Source organism: Seriola aureovittata, chromosome 12 (genome assembly GCF_021018895.1).
Source record: "Seriola aureovittata isolate HTS-2021-v1 ecotype China chromosome 12, ASM2101889v1, whole genome shotgun sequence".
NCBI lineage: Eukaryota > Metazoa > Chordata > Actinopteri > Carangiformes > Carangidae > Seriola > Seriola aureovittata.
The window spans coordinates 20402536-20415749 of record NC_079375.1 but is presented as its reverse complement, the minus strand read 5'-3'; the positions used below and the strand labels follow the sequence as shown (position 1 = coordinate 20415749).

The 13214-nt window shown below is 41.7% G+C and overlaps 2 protein-coding genes across 2 annotated transcripts; one reads left to right on the top strand and one right to left on the bottom strand.

Annotated features, from left to right (window-relative positions):
• Positions 1-64: 64 nt before the first annotated feature.
• prdx1 (peroxiredoxin 1) lies at positions 65-3851 on the bottom strand. The gene is made up of 6 exons (XM_056391187.1): positions 3731-3851; positions 2223-2339; positions 1843-1996; positions 1617-1739; positions 968-1098; positions 65-574 (listed from the first exon to the last, which is right to left on the bottom strand). Exons 2-6 carry the CDS (start codon positions 2326-2328, stop codon positions 492-494), a joined length of 597 nt encoding a protein of 198 aa, XP_056247162.1. The 5' UTR covers positions 2329-2339; positions 3731-3851; the 3' UTR covers positions 65-491.
• A 4251-nt stretch (positions 3852-8102) lies between these two features.
• On the top strand, positions 8103-12926 carry LOC130179039 (histone-binding protein N1/N2-like). The gene is made up of 14 exons (XM_056391747.1): positions 8103-8229; positions 8368-8478; positions 9280-9360; positions 9490-9602; positions 9745-10080; positions 10196-10278; positions 10372-10448; positions 10538-10611; positions 11041-11229; positions 11340-11512; positions 11956-12027; positions 12186-12278; positions 12383-12540; positions 12733-12926. The coding sequence occupies exons 2-14, from the start codon at positions 8378-8380 to the stop codon at positions 12737-12739; spliced, it is 1557 nt and encodes a 518-aa protein (XP_056247722.1). The 5' UTR covers positions 8103-8229; positions 8368-8377; the 3' UTR covers positions 12740-12926.
• The last annotated feature ends 288 nt before the right edge of the window (positions 12927-13214 follow it).

The following is a 13214-nucleotide window of genomic DNA, read 5'->3' as shown; positions in this document are numbered from 1 at the left end:
GGTAATTAAGCTACACCCCATCCCACCTGTTGGGTTTTGAAGTAAATATGTCCTTTGAGGAGAATGTTATACACTGTATTCTTTATTTAGATGAAAGAACATTTATTGTTCACCCGTAAAAAAAAAAAAAAAAAAAAAAGTTACAACATAGTGGAGAGAGGTGTTTGTGGCTTCTTTCCAATAAAAATATTTGTATGGTCCTTTGTATCTCACAATAATAAGGAATGACATGAAAGAACAAACATTTAGCTCATTCAGACAGGGAAAATCGCATACAGCACCACAACATAATTACACAGTAATACCTAAGTAGGTCATGAGTGGACTATTTACGCTACAGACAACAGAACACAGACGTCATGTTAACTACAAAAACTGTCCCCTAACCACTCGTCCACAGGCACAACTGTTGACTTAAATATTGTTCTCTGGAAATGTAATCTCTAAATGAAATCTCCTACACCAGACAGCAGATGCTGGCCTTGGGCTTATTACTGCTTGGAGAAGAAGTCTTTGCTCTTCTGGATGTCAGGTTTGATGGTGTCACTTCCTGGTTTCCAGCCGGCTGGGCAGACTGAAAAGATAACATTGTGATGAGTAAAGACACGTGCCAATATGACACGCATATACAGAGCATAACCACCACTGCTTTGGGCAGGGAAATACATCAGAAATTAGCCTGCGTAATAGAAAATCTATTTGGACCTCAATTTATTGTCTGCAAATAATTCTCAACATGTCTGACTTAGTGCAATTTCTTTCCAAACAGCAAACAGCATAAATATTGGATTCAAATAACGAGGGGTTAAATTGTTAATACGAGCATAGTTGGGTCATGGAGACAAATATAAATGTTTTAATTATGTCACTTGCAGTACAGTGCATTTCAAGCTAACTGGAAATCTTTTACAAACATTGGTAAGATAAATAAGGGCCGTGTGCAGCAAGACACAAGTAAGTAACTTACCTTCTCCGTGCTTGTCGGTGAACTGAAAGGCTTGGACCAAACGCAAGGTCTCCTCAACAGACCGTCCAACTGGGAGGTCGTTGATGGTGATCTGTCTGAGGATGCCCTTGTTGTCAATGATGAACAGACCTCTGTAAAAGAGAGAAAGAACAGCTCATGAGTCTCCGAAGACCTGAATATACTGTGTCCAGACTGCATGTCAGATGGTTGGATAGTGTTCTGTAACTTTCCAGAACTGACGACTGAACATTCACACCCAGCTCACCCCATGATTGGCCACCTGTGTGGAGGCATTTTACTTCTCTCTCCACCTCTCTTTGTTTTATTTCTTACAGTGTGCAACACTACGAATGTCTTCCTGGAGAGGTTGTCTGAAAATAGGCACCATTGCATTTAAACAATATTGCATCATCATCATCATTCACTCTGCCTTCTGCCCGTGGCTTTCTGAAACGATTATAAACATATTCAATTTCCGAACCAGTTCTGTGAGATCGTAAACCAGCCCTAAGGCCGAAGTCAAACAGACATTTTCTGTAAATTAAAACAACGCAAGCAGGATTCAGCTTCTGGAAGCAGAAGGAACAGCAACTAAAACTGACTGGTTCTAACTTCCATAGACGGCACAACTCCACATTGTTAAACTCACCTGTAGGCAATGCCTTCATCTTCCTTGAGGACGCCATAATCTGTGGAGATGGTGCGCCGTGTGTCAGATACCAGGGGAATCTTCATTGTACCCAGACCGCCCTGCTTACGTGGCGTGTTGGTCCTTTAAGAACATAAACCAAAATATAAAAGTGAGGTGTTTGCAAAGAGGATTGAATGCACATCATAGTCCTGTAGCTGTTTAAAATATAAAGCCTTGTAACTACCATGCGAAATGGGAGAAGTGTGAGTCAACGGAGGCAGCGATGATCTCACAGCCGATTTTCCTGAATTCTTCGGCAGCATCACTGAAAGCGATGATCTCAGTTGGACAAACAAAGGTGAAGTCCAGTGGATAGAAGAAAAAGACAACATATTTCCCTGCACCACAGGAAAAAAACAAAACAAAAAAAAAAACATTGAGTTTGTCATGTGAAAATACACCTATGGTAATGACAGTCTAATTAATTCTTGTCTTTAGTAGTGTAAATTAATGTCTATTCAGGACATTGTTGGGATCACAAAACAGTGAATCACAGTCCAGAAGAGAGTGGCATCAAAGCGTGTCCTCCAACCAACAGAGGATGAGACACAGGTTTAGGTGTACCTCTGTAGTCCGACAGCTTCAGGTCCTTGAACTGTCCATCTGGCATCACTGCTTTGGCTGTGAAGTCTGGGGCCAGCTTTCCAATACGTGCGTTACCTGCTGCCATCTTCAGTCTGACTGGATTATGCAATAAGGAAACAGTGAATTATACAATCTTTTCTCAAAATGACAACTGTGCTTTCCTCTTTAACAGCACGAGGAAATTATGTCTCTCTTATATAGAATATCAACCCATCTGTACAATTGTTCAGTTTCTAAAGAAAGAAATGTGCATTTTAGGGCTTCATTATCAGTAAGTGTACTCTTTTACCACAAATACATTTCTAATAGACGTTGAATGCTTGTTAAAAGGCTCTGTGCAGTAGAAATCTTGAGCACATGGGTAAACTGTGGTTAATAGTTTTGGAATACGTTGCATTTGTTGCTTTTCTTTGTCCTAATTGATATTTGGGGAAGTATTACGATCATTTTTGCAATTATCTGACATATTACACACAAAACAATTACTCAGCTAATCGTAACAATTAAAAATCAATTGATAGTTGCAACCAAAGGTGAAGCAAATACAGTCTTGACATAAAGCACGTCTTCATCAGAGTGACTGTCATTCTTATAGCACTATAAAAATATTAGAGCCATATGAGAATGAGAAATGTGTGCAAATACATTGCAATATAATAGACATTATAAAACCAGAAGACATAAAGGAAAAAAGTGAAGTTTTTTATCTAAACTCTAAATCAAATACCAATGATTCATATCTGATGTAGGCCATATTACACCAAGTGTTTAATTCAGGCTCACTCTGCACCCAAACCTCAGCCACCCAGCACTTTCACCGCTTAAAATGGAAACAACAGAAGCCCATGAACCATTTCCACTTCTCTCAGTATAAATTCACAGGTGTTTCCGCATATGGACATCGATTATAATTTTCAACGTTTCTGTTTCACCCCCCCCCAAACACGTTTTAAGGAACCGTCCCAGCTGAGGTCACTAGTCAAGGTGAAATTATTACGCCGCTTTAGTATTTCCCTAGCTGACTCTGAAACCAACTGAAAGCAACAAAAATGTCGAGATTTTCTCTTGAGATTTGAGAGCAAGTTAAAAGTTTATGTCCTTTTCATCAGTGGAAACTTTTCACATAACAAAAAAAAAAACTATCAGCAAATTCACCAAAAATGTCGAGATTTTCTCTTGAGATTTGAGAGCAACTTAAAAGTTTATGTCCTTTTCGTCAGTTGAAACTTTTCACATAACAACAACAAACTATCACAAAATTCACACCTTCCTTTCCTTTTCGAAACCGACAAAACGTATTGGTTTTTCAGAATGAACGAGATTATAATTTTTGTTATAAACCACTTGTTGAACTGTGAACTCAACCACAGCTACGCGACTGAAAAACGTCACTAAACAATTTAACACTTCCAAGAAACTAAAACTCATTTAAAATGTAAAGCAGATAAAGAAAAAAGGCATATTTTCATGTATTTTCATACACATACCTCGGATTTGATCACACCAACAGACACAGGAAAGCGGACTGCAGGAGCTGACAATCCCGGTTGGGGAATTTATACCCGCGGCTCACTTCTCGCGATAGGATCGATCAGAACGTGACCACAGCCCACTTCAAGCCCAGTAAACAGTCAGTCTCAGGAACCCACTATACAGCATGACTTTGCAATTTTCATGATCAGTTTTTCTGGGAATCTTCATGCTCTTGCGAAACCATATGAGATTAAGGAATAAGGATGAGGAAGCAGGCCGAAGAAATTGGCCACATATAATCCAGACTTCATTTTTCAAAGTTTCACTAATAATCTCTGAGGGAAATCTGTGACCTCTATAGTTTATCCATGTTCACTAGTCAGGAGCAGAGGGCACCCTTCAGTCTCTAGATTAGGTCACCTGCCTGTTTTGATGCATAACATTGAATTATTCATCTGAAACTTGAATTTAATGCCTTACCTCAGACTAACAGCCATGCAGGGGTCACAGAGTCATGAGGTTTAATCATATGACTCAACTTATTTGAGGATGTGTGGAGGAAATCCACTGTCATCATGAACAGGCATTAAACAACACCTATACATTGCTGCTGCAATCTCTGCCTTCCGTTGCAGCCGCTTTGTGCCTTATCAGTGCGTGATTTATTCAATTAACCTAATTAACTTTCCTGCTCAGGGCATTTTATTCTTGCCTTTCACCACGTTTTGCTTGTTGCAATGAACATGTTTCAACCCAGGACTGAGACCCTTAGACATAGCTTTGAGGAAGACAAACATGGGCTCACAATACATAATTATACACATTATATTTTAGAAATAGCTAGGACAAATTCAGCTTATCAAACCACACAAGACAATTGCACTTGCTAGTTAATTTCTTCCATGTTTCCTGGATTGCCACTCATTAACAAACTATTTAGTCTTTACAATGGGACGTACTTAACAGGGCAGTGCACTGTTGCAACATCTTGTACTTATCCTGTTGGCAGCAGAAGGCATTTTTCATTCTGATTTCCTCCTCACCGCTGCTATATTTACATAATGACAAGGCTGAGGAAAACACCCTTCGTCCATGCATATTCACACTGGCAGCAGTTGATTGAGGCTAATGCAAATATAACTGAACTCAACAATTTAACTTGGTGCAACAAACCACTTGTTTAGTTTGATTTCTTATGTGTGTGCACATTTTAATAAAATATCACATAACTCCTAATCTCATAGAAAAGACAGTGGTTTGCTGGGTCTGGGAGGTAGTAGTGTTTGTCATGTTAGCCCCTCCTTTTTAATGACTGAATAAGTAGTCCTGATGTCACCCTGGTGTTTTCCACATCTGTTGACTCCACAGGACAGTTGTTAAAACTCAGGATAGTCACTTGAGACCCTATTCTATTGTCATCATCTTTACTGATTCCCATGTGACATGTTGAATCAGGACATTTTGATAGCCAAATCTTACTTTTCTCTCGAACAATATTAAATATTTCATGTTAAGGAAATTAAGTTAAATGTATGTTTTCAAAATTAGTTAACTAGAGTCTGAGTAACCTGGACAGGCAGGGGCTGTTATCAGCTCAGACAGCCCCTCCACCATGCCTCTTTTCTCCACCGTCACAGAGCGATGTCTTTGCATGCGGTTGCCATGGGCACCGCATCAAGGGCCAGATAAGAGGGGGACACACAATAACCTCCTGTTAGAAGCACCGCGGTGGTCTAGTGATCAAACGCTGCCCTGCGTTCATCTCCTGTCTCACAATATGCCCGTAATTACTGCATCTGCTCCACTGCTTATTCCAAAGCAACTGGCTGTTTGAAGGGCACTTGTGTGTCCATCATCCTGGTCATGTTCAGCCCTGCAAAATGTCAAAACTGATTTTTTTAAATGGATGGATTGAAAGATTTTTGCAAGTAGTGGTACCTTTGATACTGGTAAATGAATGCAGTTCTGTTCTCTTTGAATAATTCCCCAAGAGCATTGACATGAATGTCTACAATAAAGCGTCTTGCATTCAATGATAGAGTTATTGTACATTATTGCTTATCAGCCCTAATACGCCCAGGAAATGGAAGCAGCAGATCTCAACAAAGAAGGAAAATCGAATAAGTTAAAAATGTTTTCTCACTGAACATACTTTTCTCATCTCAGTCACAGAATGACATTAAATTAATAATTCAAATGTTTGGGAAACATGCTCATTTCATTTTTTGCCAAAAGTTAGATGAAAATATTGAGAAGATAATGTGTAACATGGCAAGGTGAGTGCATACAGTGATCAGTGTGCATTTTCATGGCAAACTGAAAAACATTATGCAGAGCCTTCAACCCACTACAATATGGTTTTAAAATAAACTTACCAAAACTATTTCCACCCACAATAAGGCTGCTCAGTGAAATGAAAGTGAAGTGTGTGAGTGAATAAGCTCTGGTATGGTGGTGGTAGATTTAGCTGAGAAATTATAGCTGTTAAAGTGGTGTGTCTAATGATGACAGAGGGAGGAGGGTTGAGTAGGGCTGTCTCAGTGTGAGGCTGATTGGGTGCCAGGTCCAGACTTGTCTCGATGAGCCAGCAACACAGTGGAGTCAGCAGGAGGAGCTCAGAGGGGAGCTGGACAATCCCTGTCCCTCACAGCAGGACATGACAGCAGCGAGCATTGCACTTATACACACATGCAGAGTGAAACACACACACACACACACACACACACACACACACACACACACACACACACACACACACACACACACACACACACACACACACACACACACACACACACAATAGCTGTGTGCAGGTTACCGGTCATTCTTCTTTACAAAGGTGGTGGGAGAAAGAGAGGTGAGAAGGTCTGGTTGATATATGGTTGGAACGTAAAAGGTTTAGCGGTTGTTGCACAGCTTAACCCAATCAAAATGACTGAGGAACAGTGTTGGGTCTTTGTTAATAATGTGGCAGCCTCATAAATGTAGACTAGTAAAACATCTCAGTGATGTATAATAAACCAGACAGTTGACAAATTAAAGACAAAACCAAGATAAAGTGTAGTAGTAAGGTGTTGAGCCAAAACAGCTTCAGTGGTTGTTAAACTGGGTTGAGATCTGGTGACTGTGAAGGTCACAGCATATGATTCACATCATTTTCATCCTCATCAAACCATTCAGGTCACCAGGGTTGATACACAATATACTTAATCACAAGCTATGAGACACACACATGTACCTGGGATGAACTGGTTAAGGTGGAAACCAGCAGGCCTCTGTCAGCCTACCAGTCTCTGTGTACAGCTGAGGTCACACCTCTGTGTACTCCATATGTCCTGGATGCGGAGAGAATCCAGCAATAGGGGGTCCAGGGTGACATGGAGATCCTGAATGAGGAGGGAAGTCTCGTCTGGCCCATGTGTCCTCCTCCGGCAGTGCAGCCTCCACTCCTCCCAGGAAATCCTTTGGATCACCTTGGCGTCAGTCAGGCCAAACATCCTGTGATTCCCCTCCAGCTGGGACCGCTAAGCCTCAAAGAAAAGGCAGGCACCTCGAAGGGTCCACCCTCGAAGATGCCATTCTGGAAAGGCCCTCAGAGCCCTTGCAGCAGGTGAGCAATAAGCACCTGGCCAGTACATGATACCACCATTGGTAGCCCAGGAAGTCATGTCAGAAGCAGCACCAATGAGCGTTTTTGTCACCTGGACACAGAGAAGGACAGAGAAAGGTTTGAAATGTTAACGTTAATGTTTCTGTGTGAATTTAATACACACACAGCTGTGGTGTAAGAGCAGCTGTAAGAACATAATAAAGTCTGTTAAACTTTACTTGCTTTCTTCAGGCAAGTAAAGTTTGCCTGAATTACACCTCATCCAAGAGAAACTCTGATAAACTTTACTTGCTTTCTTTAGGCAATTCATTAATCAATGTACAGAGAAACTCTCTGATGGGAAGCACATGTTAGGAAAGAATACTAAGAGATGTTTGACAGATCAATCAGTTAGACATAAAGTGCATTAAGAAAGTATTCAGTCACTTTTTTACATTTTGTTATTTTGCCATCTTAAAATTAAAACATTTAATTCATTCATCAATGTACAACGCCGGCAAGCTCACTGCTAATGCTAATGCTAATGCTAATCCGGGGGAGGCGACTAGCTTGCCCCCAGCGGGCCAATGCCCGAACAACTTACTCCGCCGATTTACGACCTCCGACCGTAGTAGTAGTAATAGTAATAGTAGTAGTGGTGGTGGTGGTGGTGCTAGTAGTACTTGTTGCTATAGTGATAGTGATGGTAATTTTTGTTTTCGTCTTGAAGTGCCCTGTGCCTTTAAGAAATCTCCCGCGCTACTTTACAAACCCGGAAATCGACAGGAAAGGGCAGGGATATTTCGCGCCAAATTGAAACAACGGATCAGCCAGTGTGAGCGGCGCGATAGACGAGCTGAGGAACCGACCACCGGACACTACTTTGAAATTTCAGTCGTTTCCCTTCGTCCCCCTTCAGTCAAGGTATGTAGTTACCCAACGTCACATTTTGTGATTTGTACACTCTACTTGCTGTAACGAAGACTTTCAGGCTGAACTCGGGTCAGAAGTTCAGTTCTCGGTCACAGAGTTTAGCTGAAATGTTGTTTTCTCTGCGTCCAGTGTGGATAACATGGAAGAGGCCAACAAGCTAATCGGCGAGGGCAAGAAGCACCTGGTGATGGGGAAGGTGGTGGAGGCGTTGAGTCCCCTTCAGGAGGCCTGCGGCATACTGTGAGTTAACTACCAGACAAAAGAGACTGTCCGACTGTTGTATTAAAGCTGTCCATCACACACAACTGCAGCAGCGGGCTTCAAACTAACGAGCAGCTGAAAGAAGTGCGTCTACATGATACATCCTCAGGGCCTTATCAGTTAGTTTAGTTCACATGAAACTGAAAAGGATCCCTGCACAGAAGAAAACAGTCGTTGATAATAAGTATGAGGCACAAAGATATCTGCAGTTCGTTTGATTTTTTTCCCTCGTGTGCAGATTGAGGCAATCAGAAATGAAGTGTCCACACACTTTGGACTTTCTGAGATTGAACCACATTATGTGAATAAAAATGAAAGTGTAGCATATTATAACTTTGTCATGCTTTTCATTTTTTGTTGAATGTATCTTGCAGTTTATAGGAAATGTAATTGTCCCCTGCGAACAGTCTAATGAGGAAGAATGAGTGTGTGCTTTCATGTTGATGATGATAATGACATGTAGTGCTGTAGCTAACAATTTCTATTAAATGATTCGTTTGGTTTACCAGACACAAGGTGACGTCTGACCAACGATCCAAGACCCAGCAATATTCAAATGACTGTTTGTTTGTAATGTCAGACACAGGAAAGCAGCAAATCCTCACATTTCAGAAGCTGGAACCATCAAAGATTTGCAAATTTTCCTTGAAATATTGCCCAAAAGATTATGTATCAGAAAGGATGAATTTTGTTGTGACAAATCAATTCTTCAACTAATTGTTTCAGCTCTAATTACACAAGTAAAAATTGTTTTTGATGTGTTTTTTAAATTTATTTTAGAGCTAAAAAGTACGGAGACACAGCAGATGAGTGTGGAGAGGCTTTCTTCTGGTGTGGTAAAGCGCTGCTGGATCTGGCACGGTAAGCCTTTCCCCCCATCATCAATTTTGACTTATTTTTTCATAAATGTGGGAATCTCCAGTTGAATCCACTCCACTGTTTTTAAAAAGTAGTGGAAGTGTGCAGACCTAACTGATTGTGTTGTCGTAGGATGGAAAACTCAGTTTTGGGTAATGCTCTGGAGGGAGTGCCAGAGGAGGAGGAGGAGGCGGATGAGGAGAAACCCAAAGACTCAAAAGTTGAGAGCACAGAAAACATTGATGGTGAGGAAGAGAAATGGTGTAGTATCTTAAGAGTAAATTCTATCTATTTTTCTTGGGAGTTTCTTTGTGCTATTTGATCATTCATATTCTAAAGGACATTGTTGACACTGCTCAACCTTACTCTACTCTCTGATCCCAACAGAGAAGACCAGAGACGAGCTGAGGGTTCAGGTGTATGACGCCATGGCTGAGAAGAAAAATGAAGACGCTGAGAAGAAAAATGAAGACGCTGAAAAGAAAAATGAAGACGCTGAGAAGGCTGAAGGGAAGCAGAGCGAAGATGCGGAGAAGAGCGATGATGCAGAAAAGGCTGAGGCTGGTAAAGAGCAGAAAGTAGCAAAGGAAGAGGGGGGTGAGAAAAAGAAGAGCGAGGCTGATGAAAGCAAATCTGCAGAAAATGAAGAGAAGAAGGAAAACGAGGAGACTGAGAAGGAAAGCAAGGAAAAGGACTCGGCAGACAAGACGGAGGCAGGAGAAGGTGAGTTTCCTTTTTTTCCTCTGTCCTCTAATTATAGCCTCGATTGTAAATGGCACCATGATAGTTGTAATGGCATGTTGCCCAAATAATCCAGACACTTTGTCTCTGTTTTCAGAGGGGGAGGAAGAGGAGGACAGTGACGCAGAAATGGAGGGCGACACAGAAGAGCAGGGCGAGGGAGATGGCGCTGCTGAGAAGGTACTTGACCAATCGGCTTAAGTACACATCAGTGACTCGCCTGAGCATGTGACTTTAGGTGTCAGATTTTAAATCTGCGCTTGTGTTTTTCAGGACAGTGATGATGAGGAGGTGGGGAACCTGCAGCTGGCCTGGGAGATGCTGGAAGTGGCCAAAGTCATCTACAAAAGGTGACGGAAACCCCCTGATGTTCTGAGCTGTGATAGTTAGCATCACTGAGCTACAGCTTCCATGCTAACCTTTCTTTCTTTTTGATAAGGAAAGAGACTAAGGATGATCAGCTGATGGCAGCTCAGGCCCACCTGAAACTGGGCGAAGTTTCTTCTGAATCGGGTACGAACAAGTCGCTCAATAGATCTTCTGTTGTCCTGTTAGATCTTTAGGGCTGAAGTGGTCAGTCAATTTTAAAGGGATATTTTGGGGTTTTTAACTTGGGGTTGTGTGAGCTCAATTTCTTTTGAATGACGAACAGAATAGTTGTTAATGTTAATAATTGCTAGTTGCAGTTCTAAGTTCTTGCTCACATTAGGAGCTGTCTGAAAAGTTGACAGTCAGGTAGATATTACTAAATTAAAATTGTGCCCAGGAAGAGTAACAAGTAATAGGAATCCAATAAACCATAAACAACTCCTTGAGGACGATTCTATATCTTGATAAGAAAACAGAGGCGATGTCTTGAAAACTAACACCTTTACACCTGAAATTGTCCCCTCGTGTCTTTATTGAGGATTGGGTGCTGAGTTGCTGCATTTTTCTTCTCAGGAAATTACACACAGGCATTGGAGGATTTCCAGGAGTGTCTGAAGCTGCAGGTGAAGCACCTGGACTCGAACAGCCGCCTGCTCGCCGAGACTCACTACCAGCTGGGCCTGACCTACAGCCTGAACCTTCAGTACAGCCAGGCCATCGAGGAGCTCAACAGCTCCATCTCTGTCATAAAGAGCAGGCTGGGTAAGCAGAGCTGGCTGCTACGGCGAGTTTATCACTTGTCACCACTCTCAAATGGTACGATCGGTGCCAGAGTCTGAGCCGTACGTCAACGTGTCCGCCTCGTCTTTCAGACAAACTTCAGGAGCTGCTCGACAAGGCCGAGGGTCCGGAGGCTCTGCCAGATGAGAGGAAGGAGATGGAGGAGCTGAAGGCTCTGCTTCCAGAGATCCAGGAGAAGGTGGAGGACGCCACAGAGGGACAGAAAATGGTGACCACTGCGTCTGAGGCTGTGAAGGGTGTAATGGTGAGTTGGGGAAGGGGGATTGTTTTCTTCAGACTGTAAAGAGACTCTGTTTTACTCCGTTCACAGGACTATCACATGATCATCTCAAATTTAAGTTCAGTGTCTCTGGCACTTACCCTCTTAAATATTCAGCCGTATCATTAAACACAAATATTGAATTCCTATTTCTGTCATTTATTATACAGAGTCTCTGCAGGACTAAGAACTTAGCAAGAATTGAATTAAGTTTCTTCCAAAAAATACCTTTTAAAAGGTGTTGGTCTTAACTCTTGTCTCTGGCCTCCTGTAGCCTGTAATGTTTCTGTATCTGATGGAGGATTGTGCTGCAGGAGGAAGTATTTAATCCTTTGTGGAGTTTGACTGCAGCATGTTTTGTAAAAGCTAACAGTGAGTTACAATTAACTTAATTTTAACTTTTTTTTTTTTTTTCTTAATGTTGTTAGGATGGAGGCTCAACTTCCTCTGCATTTCCTGGGTCTGCTGTACAGAACGGTGACGCTTCCTCCAGCTCAAAAGTAAGTTGCACTTTATCGTCACAGTGTATGGACCAAATCCAATGTTTGTTTGTTTGTTTTTAATGGGTGTCATGTCTAGATTGTATTGCCCACAATTACTTTTTTATTTTTTATTTTCATGAGTACTGATGTGTCATGTTTCGTCTGATTCCATCCAGATTAACGGCACATCAACCAACGATGTCAGTTCCACTAAAGGACACACCTCCGCTGCTCCAGTCTCTGACATCTCCCACCTGGTCAGAAAGAAGGTGAGTGGAGCTAGATGTTTGTTTGTTTGTTTGTTTATAATTAGAACAAATGAATTGCACAGATCTGAATCTCATTTGAAACGAACCTGTGTGCTGTATTTCAGAGGAAACCAGAGGAGAGTCCTGTGAAGGAAGGTTTGCTCAAGAAGGTGAAGCAGGACGACACTCACACTAACGGGGTGAAGGAGCAGCCTCACACTGACGGTGTTCACAAAGCCAACGGAGACACAAATGGACACACTAAAAGTATGGAAGTCGAGAGGTAGGTCGTTGCAGTGTTACTATTTAATGCACCTTCAACGGTTTATAACTCGGAACAAGTAGATCGCCAAGATGTCGGAGCCTAATAGACCGTTCTCTCTTTTATGATGGTGTACAGGGTTAAAGTCTGAAATGTCAGGTGATGTGTTTTTGCTGCCGTGGGTTTAAATAAAGTCTTCTCTCTCTCTTTCAGTAAGTGAAGCTGAATTCCCTCCAGATTTTTGTCTCCACCCAAGAAGAGATTCACCATCACACCAAGCTCTTACTGTTGCTACACTTGTTTGCTGTTTGTAAATATGTGTATCTTTTTCTATGCCTGTTGTTAGTGTGTGTGTGTGTGTGTGTGTTCACGTATGTAACCTATAAAGTTGAATAAAGAATATAATTTGATAAAACTTTGGTCTGATTCCCAGTCATGTGGCTTTGGTGGGTGATGTATTTTGATGTGGTTATTAGGATGTGGTGCCAGCACATGGTCTGTAGTCAGGCCAAGCTTGAAAGCTCTGGCAATAGTCAATCAGTAGCTCCACGCCTGGAGTCTTTGCACTTCTCTACCAAACGGAAAATACAATTAACTGTACAGGAAAGTTTATTTTCCCCATCAGCTATCAAGTGTTAAATTCTGCAAAATCATGCAGTCTAGCATACTTGATCTCAGTATCCATGGGAATGCTA